Source organism: Tachypleus tridentatus, chromosome 7 (assembly GCF_004210375.1).
Source record: "Tachypleus tridentatus isolate NWPU-2018 chromosome 7, ASM421037v1, whole genome shotgun sequence".
In the NCBI taxonomy this organism is placed as follows: domain Eukaryota; kingdom Metazoa; phylum Arthropoda; class Merostomata; order Xiphosura; family Limulidae; genus Tachypleus; species Tachypleus tridentatus.
The window spans coordinates 182,014,124-182,042,105 of record NC_134831.1 but is presented as its reverse complement, the minus strand read 5'-3'; the positions used below and the strand labels follow the sequence as shown (position 1 = coordinate 182,042,105).

General features: G+C 34.4%; 2 protein-coding genes across 4 annotated transcripts in view; both read left to right on the top strand.

Annotated features, from left to right (window-relative positions):
• The first annotated feature begins 467 nt into the window (after positions 1 to 467).
• On the top strand, positions 468 to 17,792 carry LOC143257400 (pseudouridylate synthase TRUB1-like). 3 transcript variants are annotated; one of them, XM_076515991.1, is made up of 7 exons: positions 468 to 725; positions 4,551 to 4,631; positions 5,887 to 5,942; positions 10,722 to 10,803; positions 12,992 to 13,201; positions 14,368 to 14,424; positions 17,450 to 17,792. In XM_076515991.1, the coding sequence occupies exons 1-7, from the start codon at positions 599 to 601 to the stop codon at positions 17,614 to 17,616; spliced, it is 780 nt and encodes a 259-aa protein (XP_076372106.1). In that variant the 5' UTR covers positions 468 to 598; the 3' UTR covers positions 17,617 to 17,792. The 3 variants fall into 3 exon arrangements, with proteins under 3 accessions (XP_076372106.1, XP_076372108.1, XP_076372107.1); XM_076515993.1 differs by lacking the exon at positions 12,992 to 13,201; XM_076515992.1 differs by lacking the exons at positions 5,887 to 5,942; positions 10,722 to 10,803 and having other exon boundaries at positions 469 to 725.
• A 4,933-nt stretch (positions 17,793 to 22,725) lies between these two features.
• LOC143257887 (uncharacterized) overlaps positions 22,726 to 27,982 on the top strand; it is a 38,408-nt gene continuing 33,151 nt past the window's right edge. Inside the window, exons 1-4 of the mRNA XM_076516911.1 lie at positions 22,726 to 22,985; positions 24,891 to 25,108; positions 26,554 to 26,759; positions 27,578 to 27,974. Coding sequence (XP_076373026.1) covers positions 22,790 to 22,985; positions 24,891 to 25,108; positions 26,554 to 26,759; positions 27,578 to 27,974 — 1,017 coding nt within the window. The 5' untranslated portion in view covers positions 22,726 to 22,789. The remainder of the gene's footprint in view (positions 22,986 to 24,890; positions 25,109 to 26,553; positions 26,760 to 27,577; positions 27,975 to 27,982) is intronic.

Below are 27,982 nucleotides of genomic sequence, written 5' to 3'. Positions count from 1 at the left end.
ATTCAGAAGTTTATTGATTAAATAACATTAAAGGCATTTGAACTCTTTTCTCTTTTTCTGAACCTAAAATCGTACATTACTTAAGGGATGACCTGATGGTTTTTCCATTAGGTAACGTGGACTGAATATCTTAATTATAACGCTCCTATAGCTGTAAGCACTTGATGTTAAATGCCCTCTCCACCCCTTCCAGTGGCACAGCTGCAAGCACTAAGGCTTATAAAACTAAAAACTGGGTTTCTTTACAGGCGATGCATTGTGTAGTTTTGTGCTTAAAGACAAATGAATTTAATGTACAAACGGTAACATTACCTCGAATGTAAAAGAGGTGTCAAGGCAAACATGATTATTTTTTAAACTCTCTTATCCATTCTTTTAGTTTTTTGTAGCACTCTTTTTCTAAAGTATATAAATATTAAATCAATACACTCACTTGTTATCTATGTAGTTAGTTAATGTTGTCCGGCAGGAGGAGGTAAAACGGAAATATGTATTTTTTATTGCTGTGAGTTATAAGACGAAATTAGTGGTTGAGACTCATATAATTTATTTCACAAAACACTTGTAAACTCGAAAAAGTTTAAAAATAACATGAAAAATGTTTCAGAATTTTAAGGATTCCAGAAAAATGGCTAATTCTTTAAAAGGAATATTTTCTGTGTATAAGGAAAAGGGGATGACTAGTGTGGATGTTTTGAGATTTTTGAGGCTACAAATAGAAGACGGTAATTACATTAGTACTAGTAGTAATAAGAAACTTTCTCTGCTAATTTATTGAGTGAACTAATCTTGTTAATGTCCATACAACTTAGTTCTGCTTCTAGGAAAGTAATTTAGTCATTTTATCACGTATCTGCAAATGCTGTTACAGTCCACTCATTTCCAATCTCCTCATGGGGACCTGTTTGTCCATCTCGGCTGTTCTATCCTCAGAACTAAATTAAAATATTTTCTAAAAACTCTTAAAGTCAGCCCTTATTATTCATATACTTATAAAACATTTTATTGAATTCGTGTAAATATACTGCCTATGCAACATCCGAAGGCCAACCACCTTGTCAGAAAAATAAAACTCCTAGCTAAAGGTGACTCCTACCCTGCCAAAATTTATATTCGTGTCCTTAGCCTTTGTATTATTAAATATTAAAAACAGGTGATGCATCAACACTATCAATTCAGTTTACAAACTTAAACATCTCAATCAGATCCCCCTTACCTCTTCCTTTTTAATAAAAAAAAAAATTGATTGGTTTCAGCCTCTCCTCATATGAAAACTCTTCCATTCCACGTATCATTTTAGTAATCATTCTTTGAATACTTTCCAACAATTCATTGTCTTTTCTAAGTAAGGTAAGGAGCCAAATACTGAACACAGTATTCCAAATGTGGCCTAACCAGTACAATTAAATTATAGCTTCTTTTTACTTGTATTCAGTATTTCTATAGGTGTAACATAAAATCTTATTTGCCCTACCACTAGCAACAGTACACTGCTTGGACAGTTTGACAGACTTCTTGATTTTATGCCAAAACTTTTTCCTTTGTAATGCTGTTTAGGTTGTTCTCATTTAATTTATAATATCCAACTTGCATTATCTTACATTTAATATAATTAAAACCCATCTTCCATTTATTTACCCAACTTGCTAAATGATCTAAATCCTTTTGTAAATCAGCGGTATCCTCCTTGCAGTTTGCAACACCCAAGCCCTTAATAGAATCTTCAAATATAAGAAATATATTGACCATTCTTTCACCTATGCTACTGATGTACATAGAAAAAAAAAAGAGCAAGGGTCCTAATACTGAGCCCTGAGGTACCCTAAATGTGACATTAATCCAGTTTGACTGAACTCCATTTGTAACAACCTCCTTCTTTCTTCCATCTAATCACTCTTCCATTCCATTTGTTAATGTATCCCCCACACCTTTAAAGATTATTTTGTTTACAAGCCTTTTATGTGGCACTTTGCCTAATACTTTCTAAAAATCCAGATACATCAAATCTACACCCTTACCCTCATCTATATAAGTAGTGACCTTTATAAAGAATTTCAAAAGATTTGTAAGGCAAGGTTTTCTGTTAATGAAACCATGTTGACTATCCAATAAAATTCAAACTTTGTTAAATGGTTTTGCAAAGTATCTTTTAACATATTTTCCAAAACTTTTTTCACAACTGATGCAAGACTAATGGGTCTATAATAACTGAGACAATTTTTATCATCTTCATTGAAAAGAGGAGTTACATTAGCTAATTTCAAAGACTGACAAAAAATTAGTAGTAAGTGGGTAACATACCCAATTTTTAACCTCCTTCAAAACCCTCGAGAAAATACTGTCTGGCACAAGAGCCTTATCATTTTTTAAACTTCCCAATTATTTCTGTACCAGCTTAGAATTAATGCAGTCATCTTGTTTCCATTTATCAACTGATTAAATCTTCATTAGTAAGAATTAACTTCCAGCTTTTTTATTTAAATGACTATATCAACCCCTTGGGCTTATTAATTAGCTCCTTTGACCAGTTTTTCCTCACATTATTAGCCACTATGTACACCACAAAAACTGCATCTCTGCTATTTCGTGATGGCAAGAAACCCACTTGAAGTAAAAAATGTATTCTCAAGATAGCTGGTATGGGTATTAAAACTTTAATTAAAATAAAATACAGAACATTGTTTCCACCTTCTCAGGTCATCTTCAGGTTAACCATCTTTATTACGTTTCTTACTCTTATCAGTTATATCTTCCACCTGTGCACCAGGCAGCATAATATATTTCTTTTCTTCCTGTTTACCTATCTGCAGGTCTTGTGAAGGAATCACCTGTAACTATAACTTCCTTATCACCTGCATCATTCTCTAACCATTCTATTTTCCTTCCCTCCAATAGTTACGTGTATGTCAAAACATGAGATTGAACTCCAGAATTATAGTTCCATTATTGATGAATACATGGGGTTAAACCCCGTGATTGTAGCTCCATCATTATTAGTTTATATTTTGTGGATATTTGATGATGTATATGGTGCCTTTTTTCTCATAGTTATAAGGTCAACAAGACAAAAACTGACTTAGGCAAACAAACTGTTTGGATACAGCATGCTTAAATAAATTAAAAACAAACAGTTTACAAACTTTTCTTCATAGCATCTTTCCTAGACTTTAAACAATAACATACCTCAAAAGTTCTTTTTCTTCTTCTTTAGAATTAATAATTTCAAGTAAAACTACTATATTCTGTTAGAAATTTTATCAAGACATAAATAATGTTTAAGTTTTTTTTATTGCTGTTGTTGAAAGGAATGTTTAGCTGTGGTTCATAGAATGGCTCCAAGTTTTTCAAGTACAAACTTTTAGCCTTTAGCTCTGCTATCTCTTGACCATTTAAACTCTAATTAAAGTTTTGAACTTTGTAAATCAAACCATTTTGAGTGATGTATTTGACCATGCCAAAGATCTCGTAAATTAAGTTACTCTAATCCTGCTTAGAAGAATTCAAGTGCCACGGTTATGGAGAATTCTTTCTTGTTTTTTTAAACATTTTAATTTTATAGAGATAATTTTAAAAAGACTAAAGTAAGTCAAGCATAAAAGGTATGAATTAATCAAAAAATGTTTAGAGTTTATACAGAATAACTAAAATTTGTTTAATGATGAAATTTATTATGAAGGAGTAATGTTTTTGGTATCTTAGTATTTTTGAAAATAGTTCCATCTCTGACAGAAATACATTGAGGCCCCATTGTTTCACCTGACCATAACAGCCTAAAATTCAAGCCTTGAATCCACTTTTATAGCTTCTTGTCACTTGCCAAAGACTCAAGGCTTTAGTTTAACTGTAGTTCAGTTATCTGGTCTGATGTCATGATAGTAGTAACATGGAACATCTTGTAACCATGAATATATTATATTTTATTAGTTGTCCTGATGTTGTTGTTGGTCTAGTAGGAGATTCCACTTTATGTAAGTCAATGTCTTATGTTTATGTTTAGGGGAAAGCCACATTAAAAGTTAGTTATACAAGCTGTCACATGCAAAAACAACAAGTAGAACTGACAGTAAACAGTGAGTAAAACTCTAAGTTATGTAAATTATTAAGCACTGTTGGTAATTGGTAAAAAAAAAAAAAGTCATGTTTTGGGAAGACTTATTATCAATTGGCTTATTACCAAGTCAGGTGTCTGTTGTCGAGTAACAGTTTTTGCATCATTGTAATAAGAGGAGATGTTTTGTGTTGGTCAGTTATATGGTATTTCTTATTTTCAGTTGAATTTGTTGTTTAAATAAAAACATAGAATTATTTTTCTTTTTGTGTACCAGCTGATATATTTGTTATTTTAGCTAAAATAATTACATTTACTTCTTTAATGTATAATTAATATCTTAGAGAAATAACTTACTTTTCAACTGCAGTATTAACAGGTGTATCTCTTGTGTAACTAATTTAAAAAAATGTTTTAAAATTTAGAAGAAAAAAAGTAAACGTGTTCTAATATCAAAAGTGGGTCAGTGTAGTTTATTGATGTTTTCTACATCTATTTCTAGATCTAGGGTTAAACACCAAAATGTATGGTGTCAGATTTGGACATGGAGGGATATTAGACCAATCATCATGTGGTGTTCTAGGTAAGTTTTGCTCTTGGTACGACATATACAGGTATATTTATTTACGAGATTCCTATATATTGAAAAGAAACTGCACAAAACCCTTTGTCATATTAGACCTAATAGCATGGGAAAATAAATAAAAGTTATAGCTAAACAGAAAGTTAATGTTGTTATAATAAATAAATTTTGGTATGATGTATTGCTAATGGAAACATTGGTACACTTCGGGTAGCGTACTGAGAAACTGCTGCACAAGATGAAATTATTCCAGTATGTTGTAGAACTTAAAAAAATCCAATCTATCAGAGAACAGAAAGCTATTTACTTTTCGTAATAGCATCCAGGTCTTCTTGTAAGCTATTTATTAGTAATTTTTATTGCTCTTTGCCTATTTTGCAAAAGCTTGTGATGTTTGAAATTTGCCTGGTAAGTCTATTTATGGTTTGTGTACTATGTTAGGGGGTCTTGCATGGCCTGCTGGTTAGGACACTTGAGTGTCACAAGTTTGAATCCCCTATCATATATGGTTATAAACTCCTGGGAGTAAAATTTTGGGCTTATAAGTACTACTGACAAACCACAACCTAGTTGGTAATAAAGAGAGAAAATCAAATAAAAATGTATGCTGTGTTAGGACTTGGTAGCAAGATAGAAATGGTTGCTCCCACAATATGTGGAATTTGGGTGCCAGTTGCTATAATCCTATTTTCTGATACGTTGTATTGTGTAGGATACTTTTCTGTAAGTTAGGTTAAAGTGTTTTTTTTTGTGAAATAAAGAAAAATAAACTTATATTGGTAACACAGAAAATGAAATACAGAAACTGGTAGCTATGAAATAGTTTTCTCTTAAATTTTGTTTGACAATCACCCACAAAACTGTTAACATTTCATACCTGAAAGTAAGGATGAAATGGTATTCAACTACCATTTATAATGGAAAACCTAAGATTGGGTGTTTGAAACACATTCTTACAATTTTCGACTCATAAAACTATTAATTTTAATGAAATGTTTAGTTCTTTTGTTTTTTTTTTTGCAACTGTGAGAAACAATAGCAGAGGTGTCATGTATGGTGCAGACTGACCATGGGGTGTGGGGTGAAATCCCTAAAATTATAAGTAATTAGTGTTTGGAATCAATCCCCCTTCCAGGAAAAAACATTTTTAGTATCATAAGTTTTTGTTTCAGTGTTTCAGATTATCATGTATCTAACAAAATATTACAAAATACAGTTTTTCAATATATATGTTTAATACTCATTATTATTGTAGCTGTTGCTCTTGGATCGAAGTGCAAGAAATTGAAATGGTTTTATGAGGGAGACAAGGTAACTGATGTACATCTTTTGGTTCAAAATATTTTCAATGTATAGGTTAAAAAAAGTGTGTGTGTGTGTGTGTGTGTAAAAAGGGCCACTGAGAACTCTCATGGAACCTGTTGAAAGATTGATAAGTGGGATTCCTTAACAGTAAATTCTCCTGTCTTTTCTAGAGCCCTGAAGATATTCCTCTAGCCTCTTTGTTCTCTTGGTAAGTCTCAGAAATGTTTTTTGAAGTTTTGAAAACTTTTCTGAACTTGAGGCAACTTGAAATGGAAGGATCAATAACAAGTGTAGAGGAAAAAAAGGGCTATGGTATCATGTATAATTTTCATTATATGAACTTTTGACTATTATACCTTTCAGAGTAGAAAACTAATTCATACCTATACATTTTCAAGTGAGAATGAAATCTCGTGAATACATGCTTATAATTTTGTAACAGTTAATATCTGTTTATTGGGCATGGAAGTTAATATTTTATGGCAGTAATTAGAATTTACTACTTGTCTGAGAAGTTGGTATCAAAGCTATCTCATTAACTAGCTGTAGGAACATGTATATATAGAGAAAAAAGTAAAAACTTTAACTGCTGTTGTAAATAGATTAATAACCTATATTAACATAATAAATTATTTCCTTGTTTTTAACTGTTTGTAAATGTAGTACAGTAATTTATACACATACTACAACTGTTAGTTAGGCTTTTAATCTCATTATCTATAATATTCTACCCAGTTATGTAACTTGTATTGTGTGTTTGTGTGTGCTTGATATTTTATGCTATCTGTAATGCTTTTCATGAACGTGTATTACATTTGTTAAAATTAAAATACAGTATACAGATAAGGTTTGTTTGTTTGTTTTGAATTTTGCTCAAAGCTGCACGAGGACTATCTGCACTGGCCGTCCCTAATTTAGCATTTAAAGACTAGAGGGAATGCAGCTAGTCATCACAACCCACTGCTAACTCTTGGGCTACTCTTTTATCAACAGATTGTGGGATTGACTGTCACATTATAATGCCCCCACAGCTGAAAGGGCGAGCATGTTTGTAACAGGGATTTGAACCTGTGACTCTCAGATTAGGCAATAAGATACATTACACTGAACAACAATTTTTTTGAAAAGTTTTGCTTCCTGAAATATTTTTGCTGATTGTGACAGGTACCTGGTGGGTATGCACAAATATTGTTTTAGTTTTGCTTCATCACGTAGGAACTCTGAGAAATAGATAATTAACTGTTTTCTGGCAATAATGTATTTAATTGCATTTATGTTTCTAATATGGTATTAAGTTCAATATAATTAAAAGTGTTTTGCTCCTGATTTTCGTTTGTATTCAATGTCCGGTGCATCACATTGCAATGTCAAACAGTAGTCAACAAGCATTGACAGATTCCAGTTGCCCTGATATTGTTTTTCCATTGTAGCAATGTCCTGGTGAAACCTTTCACCATGTTTGTCACTGACAGCACCGAAATTTGTGGGGAAGAAGTCCAAGTGTGGGTGGAGGAAATGAATCTTGAGTGACATGTTGCATTTCATTATTTTATATGCTTTGAGAAGTTTGTCTACCAGCCAAATGTAATGTGGAGCTCTGTAATTGCCAAGAAAATTGTCAACAATGTCTTTGAAGGCTTTCCAGGCAATCTTTTCCAGCCCAACTAACAGATCTTCGAACCTCTTGTCACTCATAACATGTCTGAGCTGAGGGCCAACAAAATGCCCTCTTTGATCTTGGCCTCAGTTATTCTTGGGAACAGCTGTCTTAAATAATGAAAACCTTTGCCTTCTTTGTTCATTGCTTTCACGAAATTCTTCACAAGTCCCAATTTTATGTGAAGAGGAGGCAAAAAAAATCTTTGCTGGGTCAACAATCGGTTCATGCGCCACATTTTTCTATCCTGGAACTAACTATTTACAGAATGGCCAGCTCTGTCTAGTATAATGTGACTCTTTGGCATGACTGTCCCATTCACAGATGAAACAACAGTACTTTGTATCGCCGGCTGCAGTCCCAGTAACAGAGCAACGACTTTCAGATCTCCACAGATATTCCAGTTGTACTTACTGTACTGGATGTGCTTCAGCAACATTTCCATGTTCTCATAGGTTTCTTTCATGTGTGCTGCATAGCCAAATATAGCAGAATGTATCGCGGCTTTTACAACATTGAAGAGACATATTGACCGACACCAGTTGTCCTGTAAAACATCTATAACATCTAACTTACTTGTTACAGTTTTAGTGAGGCAATGCTATATTCTGAAACAATACGTACACACTATAAGGTCTATATTAATCCAATGAGCAGCTTCTGTGTATGCAAGCCACTTTTATAGCCTGCTGAGACAGTGTCAAGCTGCCTCCGGCCTGCCCAGGCTGCATACGTCCACAGAACAGCTTCCAACCTGGCCTGATTTTATGCCTGGACATGCCCAGACTGCACAAAACATTGTTCATAGGTGTCTTACAGAAATGAAAATTTTTGGACACATATAAGAAAAAACATGCCAAAACTGAAGATTTCAATGAAATGGTGCGTGATGGGCAAATTTGGATGTTAGTTTCTTCATCAGCTGCCAAAAACCTATAAGGAACACCCAACAGTGTTCAAGAAGCAAAAACTTTGTTGTGCAGTGTTACAAGAAGAAAAGTAAAGACAAACAATGTAAAGTGAAATCAGGATATAGTTTATTACTTCTGTGTAATACATGTTTTATTGGGTTCATTATGTAGCTAGCTACAGTACTTTCTACACTGTATCTCTCTTCATAGTAAGTAATATCTAACTACCTAATTAATGTATACTTATTTTTAGCAATGGCTGAGAGTGGTAATCAAGGTATATTAAAAAAAAATCTTTACATGGTCATTGATTCTACCTTTGAACTATAAAATAAACTTCTTACCTTAATTTTTATCCAAGTCATTAATCTGAGCCTTCCAGTGCCTTCCATGAGACAGTGTTAAATTAGGAATTATACCATTTATAAACCTTTTGTTAGAAAATATTAAAATGTTTGCATTTAAGTATTTGTTGTATTTAAACACAGCACGTGTTTCCAGTTATATGTTAACCTACAACACTGCTTGTTAGTGCATGTAATACACCTTAAAATGCATATTTAAGAATAGTGTTGAAACAATGGACAATCCCTAAATTTTAAGGTAAACATCAATGATTACACTATGTAAACATTTTTAAATTTTTCTTGTTCCTGGGAAGAAAGTGTTATTTCCTAATTGTTTATGCCTAAAGTAAATGGAAAAGGCATATTTTTCTCTTCAAACTTTGCTTTTGTGACCTGGGAGCATGTAACAAAAACATGATGGGACACTATATTTGGGGGCTGATACATGAAAGTGATTTACATTACAGTCGCAAATTTTGAAAAATTATTCACTTCTAAACATTTTTGTATAACTTTAGTATAAATACATGTAAATCTTGATTCATATGTTGTTTTATTTAGACTTTTTGTAAATGAAAATGTGCAAATTTGCCTGTTTTTACATAGAAATTAGGTTAATTTCTAAATTTAATTATCCAGGTCACAAAAGCAAAGTTTGGAGGGAATAATGGCCATTTTCTGTACTTTTACAACATAAGAAATTAAGAAATAACACATACTATTCAAGAACAAAATTTGTGTTACATAGTGTTATGTATAAAGACTGACTAGAATCAAACATTTATAAACTTAACCTTTAAATATTTATTTGATAAAGAATTACAGCTTTCTGATGTCTGTGATGACTTATGACTTGGATCTTGTTAACAGACATTCTAGTGCCATACCAAGAAAGAACAGAACTGATTTTAGAGACTAATTAAAAAATAAAAAAGGTAAATTTTAGGGAAAAATGTGACACAACAGTAAAACATGAAGAAAATAGGATAACACAACAATTTATTTAATGAGTTAGTACTAATTAAGCATTTATTATTAATGATGTACTTATCTCAGATTTAAGGTTTGTCATGTTTTTGGTTGTTATATATACGCACACCAAAACCTCTTTTAAAAGTTCAGGTTTTTCATGTATTTACATGTTTGATATACATACAAATATCTTTCCCAGATATTCAAGTTCTTTATGTTTTCACATGTTTGATATGCATACCAACATCTCTTCTATATATTTAAATTTCTTGTGTTTTTTTACATTATTTGATACAATAAACATATTAAATTTTCTAAATACCAAGGAAACTTTAATAAACCTCCTCCATGAAATCTGGAACCTTGGATCAGTCAGATAGTTGCTCGAAATGTTGCAGCTACAGTGAATAATTTGAAAAGGTAACACAAAAACCAAAAAATAGGGAAAGTAGGAAGTGTAAAGGGTAGGGACGCTGAAAGTAAGAAAATAGGGGGCATTTAAAGGTCTGTACTAATTTAGAGTACACACTGTACTCTTTTTTTTCTTTTTCATTTCTTTGAACCAAATTCACCTGTTAAGTTAAAGTTGACATGTTGAAAGGTAATATTAAACAATAGTAGTACCATTTATGTCAACATAGTGCCTCCAGAAAGTTACCACAATTTATATAAAAATCTTTCAGTTAATAAAAAAAATGCTTCTTCCCTAAAACAAATTGTTTTCTTATTAACCTAGGTGTTGTTGTAAATAACTACTTAAAACTATCTAAAAAAACCAAGTGATATAAGATCAAATGTTTCAAGAGTTTACTCTCTGTTGGGGCTGTCTGTTTTTTACTTTCTCTTCTTTACGCATCTCTCTTTTTTTTTTCTATAATTATATATGTGTATATTACAGAAATACAGTGCTATTGGTTGTCTGGGAGTATCAACTGATACGTATGATACGAGTGGAAATATCACTGGGGAAAAACCTTTTGGTATGTATCCTTTGCAGACGACATCTCTCTTCTGGATTTTTGCTGCATTCACAGAGGTTTTGTTAGGGGTTTATAAAATTTATGTGTTGGTAAGCACAAAATTGCATAAATGTGTCTTCTGATTAGTGGTGAGAAACAAGACAAAAACTTGTGACCACAAGCTCTATACTTGCTCTAATTCAGGTGCCCTATTCATATATCTGTTTGTCTGTCTAGATAGATTTTCATTGGATACGTGAAAAGAGCCATTAGAGAAAGCAAAGAAATCTTAATGGTGATTGTATTGTTGGAAATGAAAGCTGAGACATAGGTGTCATAGTAAAATAATAATAACAGTATGTGCATATATGATACACACAGTGTGCCAGTTTTTGTGTGCAGACTTTGTTTTGTACAGTATGCACAGTTTTGCATTAATGTCACCCATGCTTTGGATGGTGTCTGTGTTAGTGAACATGACGTTTACCTAGATAAGTTGACCATGTGAATTCATCAAAATCTCCAGTTTTCTCTCTCTCTCTCTGTGTGTTTAAAATTTTAAAATTTATAATTTCAATACTTAACTGGAATCTCTTTAGTTAGCTCCAGTTTGGTAAAATTCTTTTTAATGAGTAAGAAAATTTCTTATATCCCCAAATTTATAAAAAATATAGAGATGATTGCAAATTGTGTCATAAATACAAAACTTGAAAATCAGCATTTTCAAATAAGATTCTAGTATGTAAACAATATTAATGTTTCAATTGCAATGACCACACCAACATAATATAACTTCACACTCCATTAGACTTGTGGTAATTTTTGTATGCATGAAAATACAATTTTTTTTTTTTTTAATAACAGTTGATGTGGACTCAGAAATAGTCTGTATCTTTTTTACATGATTGTTCTCAGTATTAACCCTGTGTGTACTGAAGTGAATCTAAGTGCACATCCAATGACCTTTTATGGAGTGTCATTCAGTGTAATGCTATGCAGCTGCTGTCAGGTGTATCAAGTATTCATTTAACCCTGATTATTGATGCATTGATAGTTCTTGGTAAGAAAAGAGTAAATATCGTATGTACATGAATATGGAAAAAAAATCAAGAAATATGCATTCAGGAGGCCTTGAAGTGCAATATACAAACTGATTGATAAACAAAAATGTGCATGTTCTTCACACGAGTGTCATCTAACTTTTCGACTTGTCACCAGTTTACGGAGGTGTCCCCAGTACAGTTATTTTTGCAGCACATACATTGTTTTGTATGACAGACTTGTATGTTTTACTGAAAGCTTGCCACCTTGTGTGCAGTTATAAAGTAAATATGAAATTGTACTCAACATTCCTCATCCAATAAGGGGATGGTCCATTGGTGCAACATTATGAACCTTCATTCATTCAAACAAACAACCTTCTGATCTGATGTTAGAAAAAAACAGTATCACAGTTTAATTTTGTTTCTAAAATATTGAGATTTATAACAAAAGTGTCAGAAATGTAATTGAAGCCATACAAAAGCAGTCAGTGAGGATTGGCTTTTGAAATATTTAAGAAATCTTCTGGTATATTTCATTTGCTAGCATAAGTATAAAACTATGTGATACCATCAGAAAGGCACTGAATACTTTTTCAGGGTTACAAATTATTTATTTAGTAAGTACGATTCTGACAAGAAGTTTGTTTTTGCTTTTATTTAAAAGGGTGCTGACATTAAAAGGATAAAGTTTTGGGTTAGGATTTATTAAAATATGCATCTTTCTCTACACATGTATTTGCTGTTTTTATTAAGTTCCCTATCCCTTGGTAGACATCACTACATGGATAAGAAAAATAACAGTCTTATTTTACACAAGTAAGTGGTTTTGATCTGCCACTACCAACCTCGTGCATGAAAGTAATAGCTCTTTTCTAATTAATTATTTTTATTAATTAAAAATGTAAATGATAGTGGGTTTTAGAAAAGTTTTTAAAGTTTAAAAATTATTTCAAACTGAGATCGAGTTTCTTCATGATTGTTTAATGTTTTAGTAAACGTACTAGATGTAAGCATGTTCGTCACAATTGTATGCTGAAATAAACATTTGACTTTGTAAGTGTGAAATATGTCTTTGTAACCTTGGAGAAATATTGACTGCATTCAGTAATTATTGATGGAATTCAACCTTCTTTGAAGTAACTTTGTTTCCAGTTATTTGTTTTCAGATCATGTAACAAAAGAAATATTTGAGGGTGCAATAAAACAATTTGAGGGGAGTTCACTGCAGAAACAACCCCCACATGGTGCCATGAATCTTGACAGAATTGGATTCTCTGATCTGATTGGAAATGAAGTTGATGTCTCTCCTGAACCTAGAAATGTTCATTGTCACAGCATATGTTGCAAGGAATTTAACCCCCCATACTTCTCTCTTGGTAAGCTGGAAATACCTCTAAAACTGGAAATTTGTATTAATACCAAATGTCTAACAAGGTTCTCAGTGCCTAATCATCCAGTGGTAAAGTTAACAGAAATGAAATTAAACTATAAAATGGAAAACTAATGCACTGTGTTTGCAGGTTGAAGTACATCTTTGAAATGGCCAGATGTATCAATAATCTTATGGTTAAGGATGTAATAGGATGCTTAACTTTTTTTATCTTATAATTATTTTAGCTATAATTTGATGTAACAGATTGTTGAGAGAGACGTTTTTAATAGGCAATTGTGAATTGTCAATGAGAAATGATATATTAATATTTTGTCAAGTGAATTTTGATTGAAACTGCTTGTGCCTTCTTTGATAGATTGTTTGGGCAGAGTATTCATGATGAAACTTTTTAGAATGGATGGCAGCTGCCTGTTGTGGAGATGCAAGTGTAGTGGACAACGTTTCAAAAGTCTTCCACCTTTTGACTTCAGGTTAGTGTAGTACAAGACTCATGAAAACACAAAATTCAGCCATTGCAGAGTATGCCACGTCAAGTGGACACAATAAACTGGGAGGAAACAAGAATCATCGACACAGACAAATTCTGAAAGACAAGAAAAATCAAAGAATCATTTTATATTATTATTATTATTTATACTATTAAATCTTCATTAAACAATGATTCTGGATTAGAGGTGAGTAACCTGTGACTGCCATTGGTTAAATCTACAGGAAATCTCTCCTCCAATCAGAAACAGTGATAATCCAACCAATCATAACACGCTCTCCACAATCCACCAGGAACCTCTGAAGGCAAAAGGCGGAAGACTTTCAAAACGTTGTCCTCTTCACTTGTGTTTCCACAACAGGCAGTTGCCGTCCATTCTGCAAAGTTTCATCATGCTTGTGCTTTGTTATTTATTTGGTCATAACAATGATCATATTTTGTACTTTTCCACATAGTATTTCTGGTAATTTTATGTTTTTATTTTGGTAGGGAACTAGTTTTTGTCTCATTTCTCTTTGGATTTTATGTTCATTTTTTTAAATATCTTTAAAATAATTTCGTTTTTTAAGTGGTTGACTTAATGTTCACATCAATTTGTCATGTGTTTTCAGTATGTGCCTATTAATATGTTCTTAGTAAAGTATATACATATTTTACCTTAGACATTCACTGTAGTGGAGGATTCTTTGTTCGGAGTTTCATACATGATCTAGGACTTGGTAAGTAAACCACACATGCAGTTAGATTTGTAATATTATGTAATATTGCAGTTCATTAGGATAATACAAATTTGTTTAATATGTAGTTAAAGTTAATTAACTTTGTTTGTAAAAACAGGTTCAATGAAATAGCGTATCATATTTGAATTGTGTTAACCATGTTACTGTGCTGTAAAAATAAATAAAAAATGACATAATGACATAAAGGCTTGAGAACTTGTAAATCTGTAAAATGCCACCCACAAAAAATATAATGCAAGGATTTACGAACTTCCCGAGCCAAAGCTTTGAAATTTAAAGTAATGTTACCCACAGATTTGAGTGTTTTTATAACCTTAGTGCAGGATGTTGCAAAGGTCAGTCAATACTGCCTGGAACATACAATTAATTTTAACTTCAGATTAGAGCAAGCTGTTCTTTTAGACCAAAACTAAATTTAAATGTAGTAAGGATCATAGCTAGTAAAATATAATTTTCTTATGCTCTTAGTTATAAAAATTGTAATGCATTGTTTCATCAGTAGCTATTTATAACAGGACATTATAAACTTCTTCATTAACATTGAGAATTATAAGTCATATTCAGACAAAATGTTAGTATTGTATAGTGTTTAAAACACCCTGTACAATGCTCAAGTTTTATCTGAATAAGACTTCTAATTATTAATGCATCTGTGACGAAATTTACTTCTCCTGACATAAGTGGTATTTAACATGTAAATTTTAAAGGTTGGGTTTATTTATTATCCCCTTAGATGTGATTGGGAAGCTAGGAATGTGTGTGGTTTCAATTATTGATTCTCATGAGTTCCATTTCATCATTACAAAAGATTTGATAATGTATAATTTGAGTTGGAACCTAGTCAGTGTCACTGATGAAGAATAATTAAAAAACAAATATAGTTAAAACCACAAGTGACAAAGATATTAAATAACAAGTCAAACAATCTCTAAGTTTTGATATGAAAAAGGATGATGTTTTGAGCTCTTCATCAGATCGTACACTTTATAAATTGCTATCTTTTTTTAGTTGCTATCCATAATTTTTTCATGACTTCTAATTTTTATGTAATACATGTAATTTTGCTCAGAATTTTCATACTCAACATTCCAATTTTTTGAATTCTGAGCATGTGTCCTTGTTGTAAATTGCAGAATTTGCAAAGAGCAAAGGCTCAAAAATATCATTCTTTAAATAAAAATATATAAAAACTTGGCAATTGTTCAACCTGTAATTGAATTTCACTGATGTGAAATGTGTTAATACACGAAGTTTGCCTGACTCAATGATAGAGGGACAGATCTAAGAATTATGTAGATGTGCAGGTTGAATACCCAACTCTGTCCTTGATGAAAGCCCAACAGATCCTATGAAAATCTACAAGTGAAGTGAACTTTCGGTCCATTATGGGCTTTCTTTTTGAAATTCTTGTAATGTACGTTAAATATCTTACCTTAATGGTTCTTCAAGAGACTGTATTTCTTTCTTGAAAATACTGAAAACTCACAAGTTGGATAAAAATGAGCATAAATCTCTGTGAGGTTTTTCAGTAGTGTTCATTCCAAAAGAAATTTGTTGTGAAATGGGTAATAAATGAGAGTGTGTCACAGTCAAGTTGAGAAACTTGGCAGAAATGGCAAAGCAGTTGCATCACTTTTTGTCCAAAGCAGCTCATTTTACAGTAGAGATGTGATCAAGATTCCTACTGCCTGAAAATTGGTATATTTAGTGCATTAAATTTAATAAATATTTTGAATTTTGCTTCTATGGAATACCATATTTTACACCAAGGAGTAAGGCATATTCTAAAAATAGCCAGATGAACTGGATTGCATATTTTTGTTTTGCTGGCAAATGCCACAGTTTTGATAGTGAGGAAACTAAACAGTAACGTTATCCTACTGAGTTGTGAGTATTGGTAAATAAATAGATTTTGTAGAATTACATCTTTGCGTTATAAAGTGCTACAAAAGGAAGTGAATAACATTATTTTTTTTGTTAATAAATGTAACAGTGGTATTCCACACTTCATATTTCACACAAATAGTATTTTGGAAAAGTTTAGACCTGTTACTTAAATTCAGATGTTAAAGTTCACACTCGAGACCAGAACTCACTACTGAAATCAAACTATAAATTCCAGAAAAATAAAACTTAATGTATGTGACATTTTGATTTGCGTCTTTATCAAGGGTTAGGCCCCCAAGTGGCCACAGCAGTAGGTCTCCAGGGTTATACCACAAGAAACCAGGTTTTGATATCTGTGGTGTGCAGAGCACAGATAGCTCATTGTGTAGATTTGTGCTTATCTACAAACAATCGAGGGTTAGGCATCCATAGTTTAATCAGTCAAATACACACTCTAAATGGAACAGTACAACAGAGTAGTCTAACAAACAATCGAGGGTTAGGCATCCATAGTTTAATCAGTTCAAATACACAATCTAAATGGAACAGTACAACAGAGTAGTTTATGGATTTACAATGCTAAAATCAGGGGTTCGATTCCCCTCGGTGGACTCAGCAGATAGCCTGATGTGGCTCTGTGATAAGAAAACACACCCACATACAACAGAGTATGTACAATATCAGGACTAATGCCATGATATAATAATTTCTGAGGAAAGAATATTCCGAGAAATAAATGAGGTAAATTTGTATACACACAAACACACACGCAGCTTTTTTATGTTATTTAAATAGGCCATATTTTAATAGTTCAATAATTAATGATAGATACAGTTGAAATAGTTAAGAACAACATTTAAAAAATTGTCAGACAAAACTGTTTTACAAGTTATAGCTTAGTGCTGACTCATATAACAGTCTTGAAGTGCAATAATATAACAATAGGTGATTTGGGATCGTAAAAATATTAAAAGCAATCTGTAATCCAGTTGTGGTTAGCGACAAGTACAATGTTTTTTTTTTACATTTTCAGGATTATTTCTTAAACTTTTATTCAAATATTCAAACAAAATTCTTTGAAATCGATTGTTTCTGTATCAGTATTCACTTTGTGTAGCTTTGGGCAGCTTTGCACACATGTTGGAGCTAGAGCGGACACAGCATGGGCCGTTTACAATAAAAGATGCCCTTCATCAGTACCAGTGGTCGTATGCCGAAGTGATGGAAGCTATAACCAAGGCAGATCAGATGTGTAAAGAATATTTCATTAAAAAAATCAGATAACAGATTATGTATCTTGATTGTATTTTTCACCAATAATTTTTTGTTTGGTTCTGTTTGTGAGAAAAACATGTTAATAATAAAATTATAGTAACTCTAAAGTATCTGTTGTGTAACCAATCTGCTTCACAAAATAGAAATATTTTGATTCGTCTGTAATAAAAAACAATATAGAAGGATGATTGTGTCTTGATGTTTCTTTTAATTGCATGTTTGCCTGTCTTTTCTGTGTTCAGCTACTTGACTGATATGTTCTTATATTGAATAGCACAGGTATCCATTTCATTCTCTAGCTGTTTGAGATACACATGGCTGAATGTTTATAATTGACTTATGTCACTTTTATACACAGATTCTTCTTGAATATGTTGCATTCTGATTCATGGGACATGTGGACAGCTTTCACAACTAACCTTTGTGTTCATATATTTCACATGTTACAATATATCACACTTTGCTTACCATACCTGGTGTATGACTTGTTGAAGGTCTGGTTTTAGATGGTCCTGTGTCACCATCTTAATATATATTCTTCTGTTTACAGTGTCAAGTGCAAGAGATATCCCAATTTTGAAAGTTATAAATCTCAGACCTGAACATAACTTTACTATTTAATAGTTTGAACATCTTTCAGACAGAGCTAATACATGCCTTTCCCCATATTGACCAATTTTCGGTGACATTAAAACGATTCAGCAGCATTACAAGCTACCAAAATGATTGAGTTTGGGCCCCAAGAACCAATTAATGCTCAAAATAACTAAAATATTGTTTTAGTTTAATATGTTTACAAATTCTAAGAACTTGTGAGTGGAAAGAGGAATATCTTGTAATATGCCAACCACGCTACGTCTGTCACAATGTAATGCCGACGAGGACTTTTTAGAGATTCGGGGTATTGTGTGGCAATGCCAAGTGATACCTTTGATACTATTTAGTTTTTCGGAACTTAGCTTTTGGATTTTCGTGCAAAGCTACACGAGGGCTATCTGCATTAGCCTTCCCTAATTTAGCAGTGTAAGACTAGAGGGAAGGCAGCTAGTCATCACCACCTGCCTCCAATTCTTGGACTACTCTTTTATCAATGCATAGTGGGATTGACCGCCACATTATAATGCTTCCACGGCTGAAAGGGTGACCATGTTTGGTGTGATGGAGATTCGACCCTAAGACCCTCAAATTGCGAGTCGAGCTCCCTAACCACCTGGCCATGCCGGACTTCTATTTATTGATAAAAGAATAGTAGCCCAAGAGATGGAGGCAGGTAGTGTTGACCACAGTTGTTATTTCTATAATTCAGTGAGGTTTTCACTGACATCAGGAACTGTGGTTAGGACAAAAACGTTTTTATCTGTGAGGTTTATTTATTATTTTTGTTTGTTTGTTTGTTTGACGTATCGATTGATTTTTAACAACTACTGTATAGTTTGTTTGTTAATGAAGATTTCATGAACCATCATCAGTTCATTGTCTGCATTTATTTACGGAGCGGTTGTTTAGTGTCGTTTGCACAAGGTCATTTAATACCCGCTCAGCAAACAAATGTTGACTTCAAGGTTTTTAGTTTTTACAGTATCGAGCGTGCCGATTTCCAGTTAAGGTATTGGTGTGAGTTTGTTATGTGTGTTTTAAATGAATTTTAGTTTCAAATCCTGTTTGCTTTCTAACGAGGTGGATAAATTGTCTTCGTCTTTGGTTGTAAAACGAATGTTGTGATATTAGTCGTTGATTTGGTTTGATTATCTTATCCTTCGTCAAGAGTTGACGCCACAAGAAACATTGTTTACATATCTGAACCAATATCAAGATTTGGAGTTACCTGTGGAAATGATTAACGAAGGTATTGCGAGAAAAATTTTTTTTGGTTAACAGACAGTTAATATACTTGGACTTAAAATCTTTATAATGAAAGGAAGACAAAAACATATACTTTACAAAACACATTAAAGTGACCGTACACGTGACATCCGGTGTAATGTGACGGAAAATTTAGTTTCTCTTTTAAGGATATTGACAACCTCTCTTTCCGGAACACGTGTATAATAAATCTATAAATAAAGTAACAAGAAAACACAAAAGCTTGTGAGTTTACAACTCGTCACAGCTCGGCCATATATCTGCCTAGAAAGTGTTAAATAAAAAGCAATAAGAATGTAATAACACATACATATTTATATTTATTTGTTGAAAGACAACAAAAATTCCCTTAGTAGCACAGTGGTATATCTGCGAACTTATACTACTAGAAATTAGGTTTTGATAACCCTGGTTGGCAGAGCACAGATAGCATGATAACAACAAGGACAACAACAACAAAAAGACAATAAAAACATTTATTCTAACCGGCATCTATTAATTGAATATTCAGTTTCGATAAACAGTATGTTTCTTTTGTACGCAAAAAAACAAACAAACAAAAAACACCAACGATACAAAACAACAAACAGGCGTGTTATTAAAGGTGTGATTGTGAAACGCCGAATCCCGTCTGGCTTGGACCTGACTAGTGGGAACACAATATGATATTCACGAAAATAATAAAATTATTTTTGTCCAGCTATTTCAAACTACTTACGTTGGAGTTAAACTGATTACGAATCTATCAGAGAGAGGAAATACGCAGCTAAACCTAATTTAAATTGAACAGCAAGGAAAAAAACAAACAAATAATGAATGGTGTACCAAATAAAAATAGCTAATATTAAAGCACGTTTTTAAATTACATAACTGTTCATTTGCTGTCTGATTGCATCAGCCCGACATGGCCAGGTGGGTTACAGCGTTCGACTCGTAATCTGAGAGTCGCGGGTTCGAATCTCCATCGCACCAAACATGCTCGCCTTTTCAGTCGTGGGAGCGTTATAATGTGACAGTCAATCCCACAATTCGTTGGCAAAAGAGTAGCCCAAGAGTTGGCGGTGGGTGGCGATGACTAGCTGCTTTCCCTCTAGTCTTACACTGCTAAATTAGCTCTCGTGTTGCTTTGCGCGAACTTGAAAAAACAAACAAACAGACGTTCTTTCAAAAATTAATTATTTCAATACTAAAATATTCAAATAATTTATGGAAAAGTATCGTTCAGGTACCTGTTCCTAAATACAAATTTATATTAACGTGAGTGGTGATAAAGAATGTGTCCAATTGAAACTTAATATATTTCTGTTGGGTTGGTTTTAATTTATAGATGGTGCTTAGGAGTTCCAATTGAAGTTTTTATAGTAGCTGGCACTGTTCCTGTTGTTAAGATTATTGTTCTGGTTTGTTGTGAATTTCGCTCAAAGCTACGCGAGGACTACCTGCGCTAGTCATCCCTAATTTAGTTTAAGACTAGAGGGAAGGCAGTTAGTCATCAGCACCCACCGCCAACTCTTGGGCTACTCTTTTACCAACGAATATTGGGATTGGCTGTCTCAAACATAACGCCCACACAGCTGAAAGGGCGAGCATGTTTGATGGGATGGGGATTCGAACCCCCAACCCTTAAATTGCAAGTCGAGCACCCTAATCACTTGGTCATGCCAGACCCAATTGGCAGAGCATCATGACATTTGAAAGAAACATAATTAATAGTAGCTTAAATCACACATTTCTTTGTTTCTGGTTTCCAGTAGAACGACTAACACTTCAGTTACCTCTTGTTTGTAGAGCACTAAGCTTAAACCCAGAGCTTATCAGGCTAACAATGTCACAATGCACCTAGTTAAAATGTTGTAATATATTATTCTTGTACTGCGAACCGTACAGGAATTGTCTATTTTGTTTGATAAGAACTCCCGGATTCTCCACACTTCACTCGGAAACACTTGATACCAGTTGAAAATTATTGTGATAATGTTCCTGTTGTAGAATTTCCAAGGACGACATATTAAATATTTTATCTATTCATATCGTTTATGTAGACTTACTTTGTAACATGTCATTCTTATAAATTCGAATTATTTTTTTCGAACAAAATACATTATGATATCATCATATAATCGAAATAAGATGCTCTGGTGCCCTTTTCCCTACCTGTTTCATATAGGCTGTGAAACTGAGCTCCGCTTCATAACATTACACAAGTAAAGCCCTGTTATTATTGTAATACCCTTTCGTTTTCTTCGTCTAAAAAGGTTCTTGTCATGCTTTAGAATATATAATTTTAGTATTCAGTTGTGTTTGCTCGGTTATTCAGACTCTGGTTATAATAAAACAAGGCACCGCACTGAATGTGGTATGAGTTATTCTGCAAATAAGAACTTATGATTTACAGATTTCGAGTCGAGTGCCCTAACCACCGATCCCTGCCCTCGAAACATCTCACCTTGGTTAAGAAGGAATGCTCAGTGCATCTGGTATTTCTCTACCAACTGAATTTTTAGGTTAGTTATTCTCACAATTAACAGTTTTGTTAAAACAGAAACAGAGATCAAGAGAGGACATGGAAATCGAGCAAAATAAATGTGGAACTTAGGTTAAGTTGTATTCAATAATGTTGTCTGTTCATCACATATCCACGTACTTGGTTCTTTGAAGTAACGTGTAAATAATAAATACGTAAAAATAATGTTCATTCTGTCTTTGCCATTAGTGGAGTACAACTAAAACACTATACGTATAATGGTATGTATTCAAGTTGATCTAGTGTCCTATTTGGCTTCGCCCGGAGGGTCAGCGGCAAGTCTTCGGATTTAGAATGCTAAAATCAGGGGTTTGATTCCCCTCGGTGGACACAGCAGATAGCTCGATATGACTTTACTATCATAAAACACAAACACAAAAAGTATTTGGTTAGTTATTAACACATCTGTCCAGAAAAGCTCTGGTACTGTAAGAAAGGCATCGATGGCTCTGTATGCAGTCGACGCAGTGTGGCTGACAAAGTATTCTACACTGTAATTTACTTTGACTCGGAAGTTCTTGGCCTCTCAAGATATCGTGGTATCCAAATTTCTAAATCGGGTTAGCTGGAAGACCGCTCCCTTCGTAAAACGAGACAATATTTTTCCAGCATTATTCTCGATGAATGTAGAACAGAGCAAAATATTTCCAGGAATGGAGGAAGGGGGCCCTTCCAAAGTTGAAAGACAGTGTCGGTATAAAAGACAGAAGTCGAGAGTGAAAAGACCTACAAAAGGGGCGCATGTCACTTTGAATCCAGGTCACCTGTGTCCATTCTCTCTTTAGCCGAGTAACCATGACAGTGAAGGAAAGACAAAGTCGTCTACTTGTCCTGTTCGAGCACTTGACCAGCTTGTCAAGGGATCAACTTGCAGTTGACAAGAGAGATGCTCGTCTCAAAGACGTCGGACACCTGCCCAGGGGTCAGCTCTTTTCGCTCTTTCACGCCAAACACCTGGAAGAAGCTACCCACTTGTACGAAATTCTATATGGTAAGTGTTTTATAGCAATTTCTCTATAATATCCAGTATCGGTGATTTATTTTCACCTTTTTTTATCTTTAAATTACGGTTATGTTTCTCGTCAGTGGACTCGGGTTTGAATCGTATATTTTGCTACACGGAAAAGTAATACGGTGAAAGAGTTTGTAGTTAATGCATCACCTACACAAAGGGCTATCTGTCTTCTGCTCACCATGGGTATCGAAAACCGGTTTATAGCGGGGGGAAACGGCAGTGATAAAAAAACATGAAACCCTTGACATCGTTCAACTTGCCACTTTTTACCGGTTTCGAGACATTCCGCCCCTCGTAAGTAACCCCGACCAATGTTAAATCAATAAAGAAAACGTATCAGATTCATTTCAATGCCATGGTGCGCAAGCTGAGGGTGAGTGTTCCCCAAGGGAGGCGCAAAGAGTCAGTAGGGGAATAAATGCAACAGTGACTATAAGAGCATGTTAGCAATATCTGAAAGTAACACTTAAAAGTAAAGAAGTTTCCATAGCTACCGTACAAATATTACTTTCATCAAAGACCATCGAAATAAAATCCATATGTAAAATGATGGCGGAGCGCCATAAACAAAGTTTGCGCACCACTGGTGTGGAGTTCGTAGGAAAGTGAGTAGGTTTTAATTCTAATAAATAAGTTGTGCTTAAGTTTCGTTATAAATTATCTAGTTTTGAAACTGTCAAACTTTATAGTTTTTTTATTTATTTTGAACAACAAAAAGTTTTGTTGTTGTTTGTTCGTTGTAAAGCTTGGTCATGTGGTTAATACATTCGACTCGTAATCCGAGGGTCGTGGGTTGGAATCTCCATCGCAACAAACATACTCGCCCTTTCAGCCGTAGGGGCGTTATAATGTGACGGTGAATCCCACTATTTAATGGTAAATAGCTCAAGAGTTGGCAGTGGGCGGTGATGACTAGCTGCCTTTCCTCTAGTCTTACACTGCTAAATTAGGGACGGCTAGCGCAGATAGCTCTCGTGTAGCTCTGCGCGAAATTCAAACCAAACACAATGAGCTATCCGTGCTGTGTACAACACGAATTCGAAAAGCTGGTTTTTTTAATGTTATAAGTCTTCAGACTTACTGTGGAGCAATATATTTTTTTTCTGAAATTGAATTGCAACTGTAATCCTGATTTGACTTGTCTTCTGCGTCAAAGTCTGTAGGTTAATTATAGGAAAAAGTTTGTTTCCGCGCAAAGCCACACTAGACTATCTGTACCTCTATTAGTTGTGCAGAATCGAACCTCGGATTTTAGCATTGAAAGTTTGTAAGAATTACTGCTCACTTATCGGGGTGGCATAGGTTAAATACTATTAAATTCATTTTAAATTAACCATTTCATACATTTTTGCTTTTACTTTCGTGCAAAGCTACACGAGGGCTATCTGCGCTAGTTTTCCCTAATTTAGCAGTGTAAGACCAGAGGGAAGGCAGCTGGTCATTACCACCAACTCTTGGGCTACTCTTTTACTAACGATCGTAACATTATAACGCTCCCGCAGCTGAAAGGGCGAGCATATTTGGTGCAACGGAGATTCGAAACCGCGACCCTCAGATTCATAATCGAGCGCCCTAACCTCCTGATCATGCCGGGGCCCATTTTATACATAATAGTCTGCTAGTAATTTAACAGAAAGTCTGATGGCTGAGCAAGCTAAACACAGAAGTTCGATACCCGTTGGGCACAACATAGATAGCCCACTGTGTAATTTTTCTCATTACAATAAAATAAACAAACATTTATACCTAACACAGTATTTATTACTAGTATTCAGAATAATTCTAAACACAGCTCTTCATTCGTTCACGAATAGAAACGTATTTAAAAAATAAAACGATTTTTTTCTGTTTACAAGTATTGACTTTCGTTTCCGTTTTCAGCGGCTCAAAACTTCGATGATTTCATCCACCTACTGGAACAGGCCCGAGACATTGTTAACGAGGGTATGTTTGTATACGCTGCCTCCGTAGCCGTGCTTCACCGTGATGACTGTAGGGGCGTTACTGTTCCACCAATCGAGGAAGTGTTCCCTGACAGGTTCATCCCCTCCGAAACTATTAGACACGCTGATAAAGAAGTAGTAGCTAATCCCAATAAGGTAACCCACTACCTCAGAACGGATACAGGGTTAATCGGGTTAAATCTATGACGTCACTTCCATTCGGAATCCAGTTAAGCTGTGTTACTTAAGCCGAAAATAATTAAGCTAATTAACCTTTATTTTAAAACTAATTATACCGTATGATATCTTAACAGGAAATTAATTAAGCTACTTAACCTTTTCACAGTATAATTTAGTTGTAAGTGAAAGGTTAAGTACTTTAATTAATTAATAAGATACTTAGCCTTTCATTTACAACTGAATTATACTGTGTAATATCTTAATAGGAAATTAATTAAGCTATAAACAGCCACGTTCAGAACCAAACTAGGTAGCGCAGTTTCTGTTTTACAAGTGAGATAAGCTCTGTGAGCACTTATCTAGATCCATATGCCAATCAATTCAGAAATAAGTTAAATCACATGACTTTCAGTTGAGAACCGGATTAAGCTATGTACATGACTTTTAATTTAGATTAGTTTTAAGTTGTACTGGTATCAATTTAGATCCGAGTTGAGTTGCATAACTCTTCATACAACACTCTTCCAAGATATGTTACGTTATAGCCATCATATTATTTTGCTTGCCTACTCGTGATGTGACAGTTGCCACCAAACTAAACTCTAAATTTGACGACATACGAATCACACGTGCGGAAAATAAAAATTCCACCAGTATTACAGTTAATTCCATTAGTTACTTATAACGTCCTCAACATTTCTTTTGGCCAATCATTTACAGCAAGCACTCTAACAAGGTGTCTCACACACACACACAAACATAAATGTACCCAAAATTACGGTAAACGGTGTAAATATACGTCGTTAGTTTTAAGATTAACACATATACTTCGGTAATGTAATAGCCTAGTTAAAACATAAGCTTTTTTTGTATGCTTGTTTGTTTTGGAATTTCGCACAAAGCTACTCGAGGGCTATCTGTGCTAGCCGTCCCTAATTTAGCAGTGTAAGACTAGAGGGAAGACAGCTAGTCATCACCACCCACCGCCAACTCTTGGGCTACTCTTTTACAAACGAATAGTGGGATTGACCGTCACATTATAACGCCCCCACGGCTGGGAGGGCGAGCATGTTTAGCGCGACGCGGGCTCGAACCCGCGACCCTCGGATTACGAGTCGCACGCCTTACGCGCTTGGCCATGCTAGGCCTAAAACATAAGCAGGAACATGACAGAATTTGACACATTGTTAGGTAAGGGAGAACCTATTTAACGCTTATGGTATGTGTTGCCCCTTTTAATACCCGAATTAAAGCTAATAATGAAAAACCAACTAAATCTGTTTGGTTTATCGTCAGGATATTGTTGTCTCGTTCTGATATAGAAAAACCAAGTAAATCTAATAATGTATTTAGTTTATATTGAGGATGTTGTCGAATTCTGATAAAGAAAAAACAACTAAATCTGTTTGGTTTATCTTCAGGATATTGTTGTCGAATTCGAGGAGACAGGTAATATTTTAGATCCTGAATACCAGTTATCTTACTACAGAGAAGATGTCAGCATCAACCGACATCACTGGCACTGGCACATCGTATATCCTGCCACCTGGCGGCAAGAAGTCATGCACAAAGAGAAGGACAGGAAGGGAGAGCTGTTCTATTACATGCACCAGCAGATGTGCGCTCGGTAAGAACTGAACAATTTTAATGTTGGCACAGCATCTGTGTTTTCAGCAAGTTTGGAAATTTTTACTGGTCATCAGCTTAAAGGGAAAAGAAAGTAATGGTACTAGTCTTTTTGGGAAAATAATTATCAGTTTTCAAATCATGTTAATATCTATCTTTTAGCATTTTATTTGTTTGTTTTGGAGCAAAGCCACATTAAGTTATTTACCATGTCCATCACGACGAACCGAAACAAGGATTTTAGTGTCGTAAGACCTCAGATTTACCACTATCACACCAGGTGTTAGGAGTAACTCTGTGAAACTGAAACTGTAATTTTTTGGAGATTCTACATCCTCATACGATCATATCTAAATCTCGACAATTGAATGGTGAAAGAAACAAAAAAAAACTAAGTCTCTGTTTGCTTGTTGTGAAGCGAAAAGCTACACAATAGGTTGCTTGTACTGTGTTCGCCTGGGGTTTGAAGCTCGTTTTCTAGCGTTAAGTCCAATAGTTAAAAAAAAGAAGACAAAAATGTATTATAAAAGGATTACATAACGGATCAAGAACTGACCATAGTTAAGCAGGCATCGTCAAAATATGAGCTTCCGAAAAAGTGTAATTAAGAGACACAAATATCGCCCCCCCCCGCCCTGATTCACCTTTCTTACAGAAGAGTATATAGTAAATATCTAGAGGATGACGAGTTAACTCCGGTGAGACGCAATTTATATGATCCTTTTATAATCCATTTCTATGTGTTTTTTGTTTTACTTTACGTGTTAAGTTTATGAGCTACCGCCAGAACTTTGAATAGCAGGTCTGTTGTGTTCCTAGGTATGATTGTGAGCGTCTGTCTAACGGGATGCATCGTACGCTGCCTTTTAACGATTTTCACGAGGAGCTCGAGGGTTACTCTCCCCACTTGACCTCTCTAATCAGTGGGCTCAGTTACGGCTCTCGACCCAGCGGCATGACGCTTCACGACCTTCCAGAAGTAACCATCCAGGACATGGAGCGTTGGAAGCACAGGATCATGGATTCCATCGACCTGAAGATTGTGCACCACCACGATGGTCATGAGGTCGTCCTTCATGACGAGAATGGCATTGACTTACTGGGTGCCCTGGTTGAATCCAGCCACGAATCTGTCAATCAAGGCTATTACGGTAGCTTGCACAACTGGGGTCACGTGCTAACAGCTCGTACTCATGATCCCGAAGGCAAGTTTAGGGTAAGTCT

Excerpts from the sequence above, each read along its gene's own strand:
- LOC143257400 (XM_076515991.1), top strand. The coding sequence starts at position 599 with ATGTTTCAGAATTTTAAGGATTCCAGAAAAATGGCTAATTCTTTAAAA. Across the intron at positions 5,943-10,721 it reads GGTTTTATGAGGGAGACAAG|AAATACAGTGCTATTGGTTG; the intron begins GTAACTGATGTA and ends TGTATATTACAG. Across the intron at positions 14,425-17,449 it reads CATACATGATCTAGGACTTG|CTTTGGGCAGCTTTGCACAC; the intron begins GTAAGTAAACCA and ends CACTTTGTGTAG.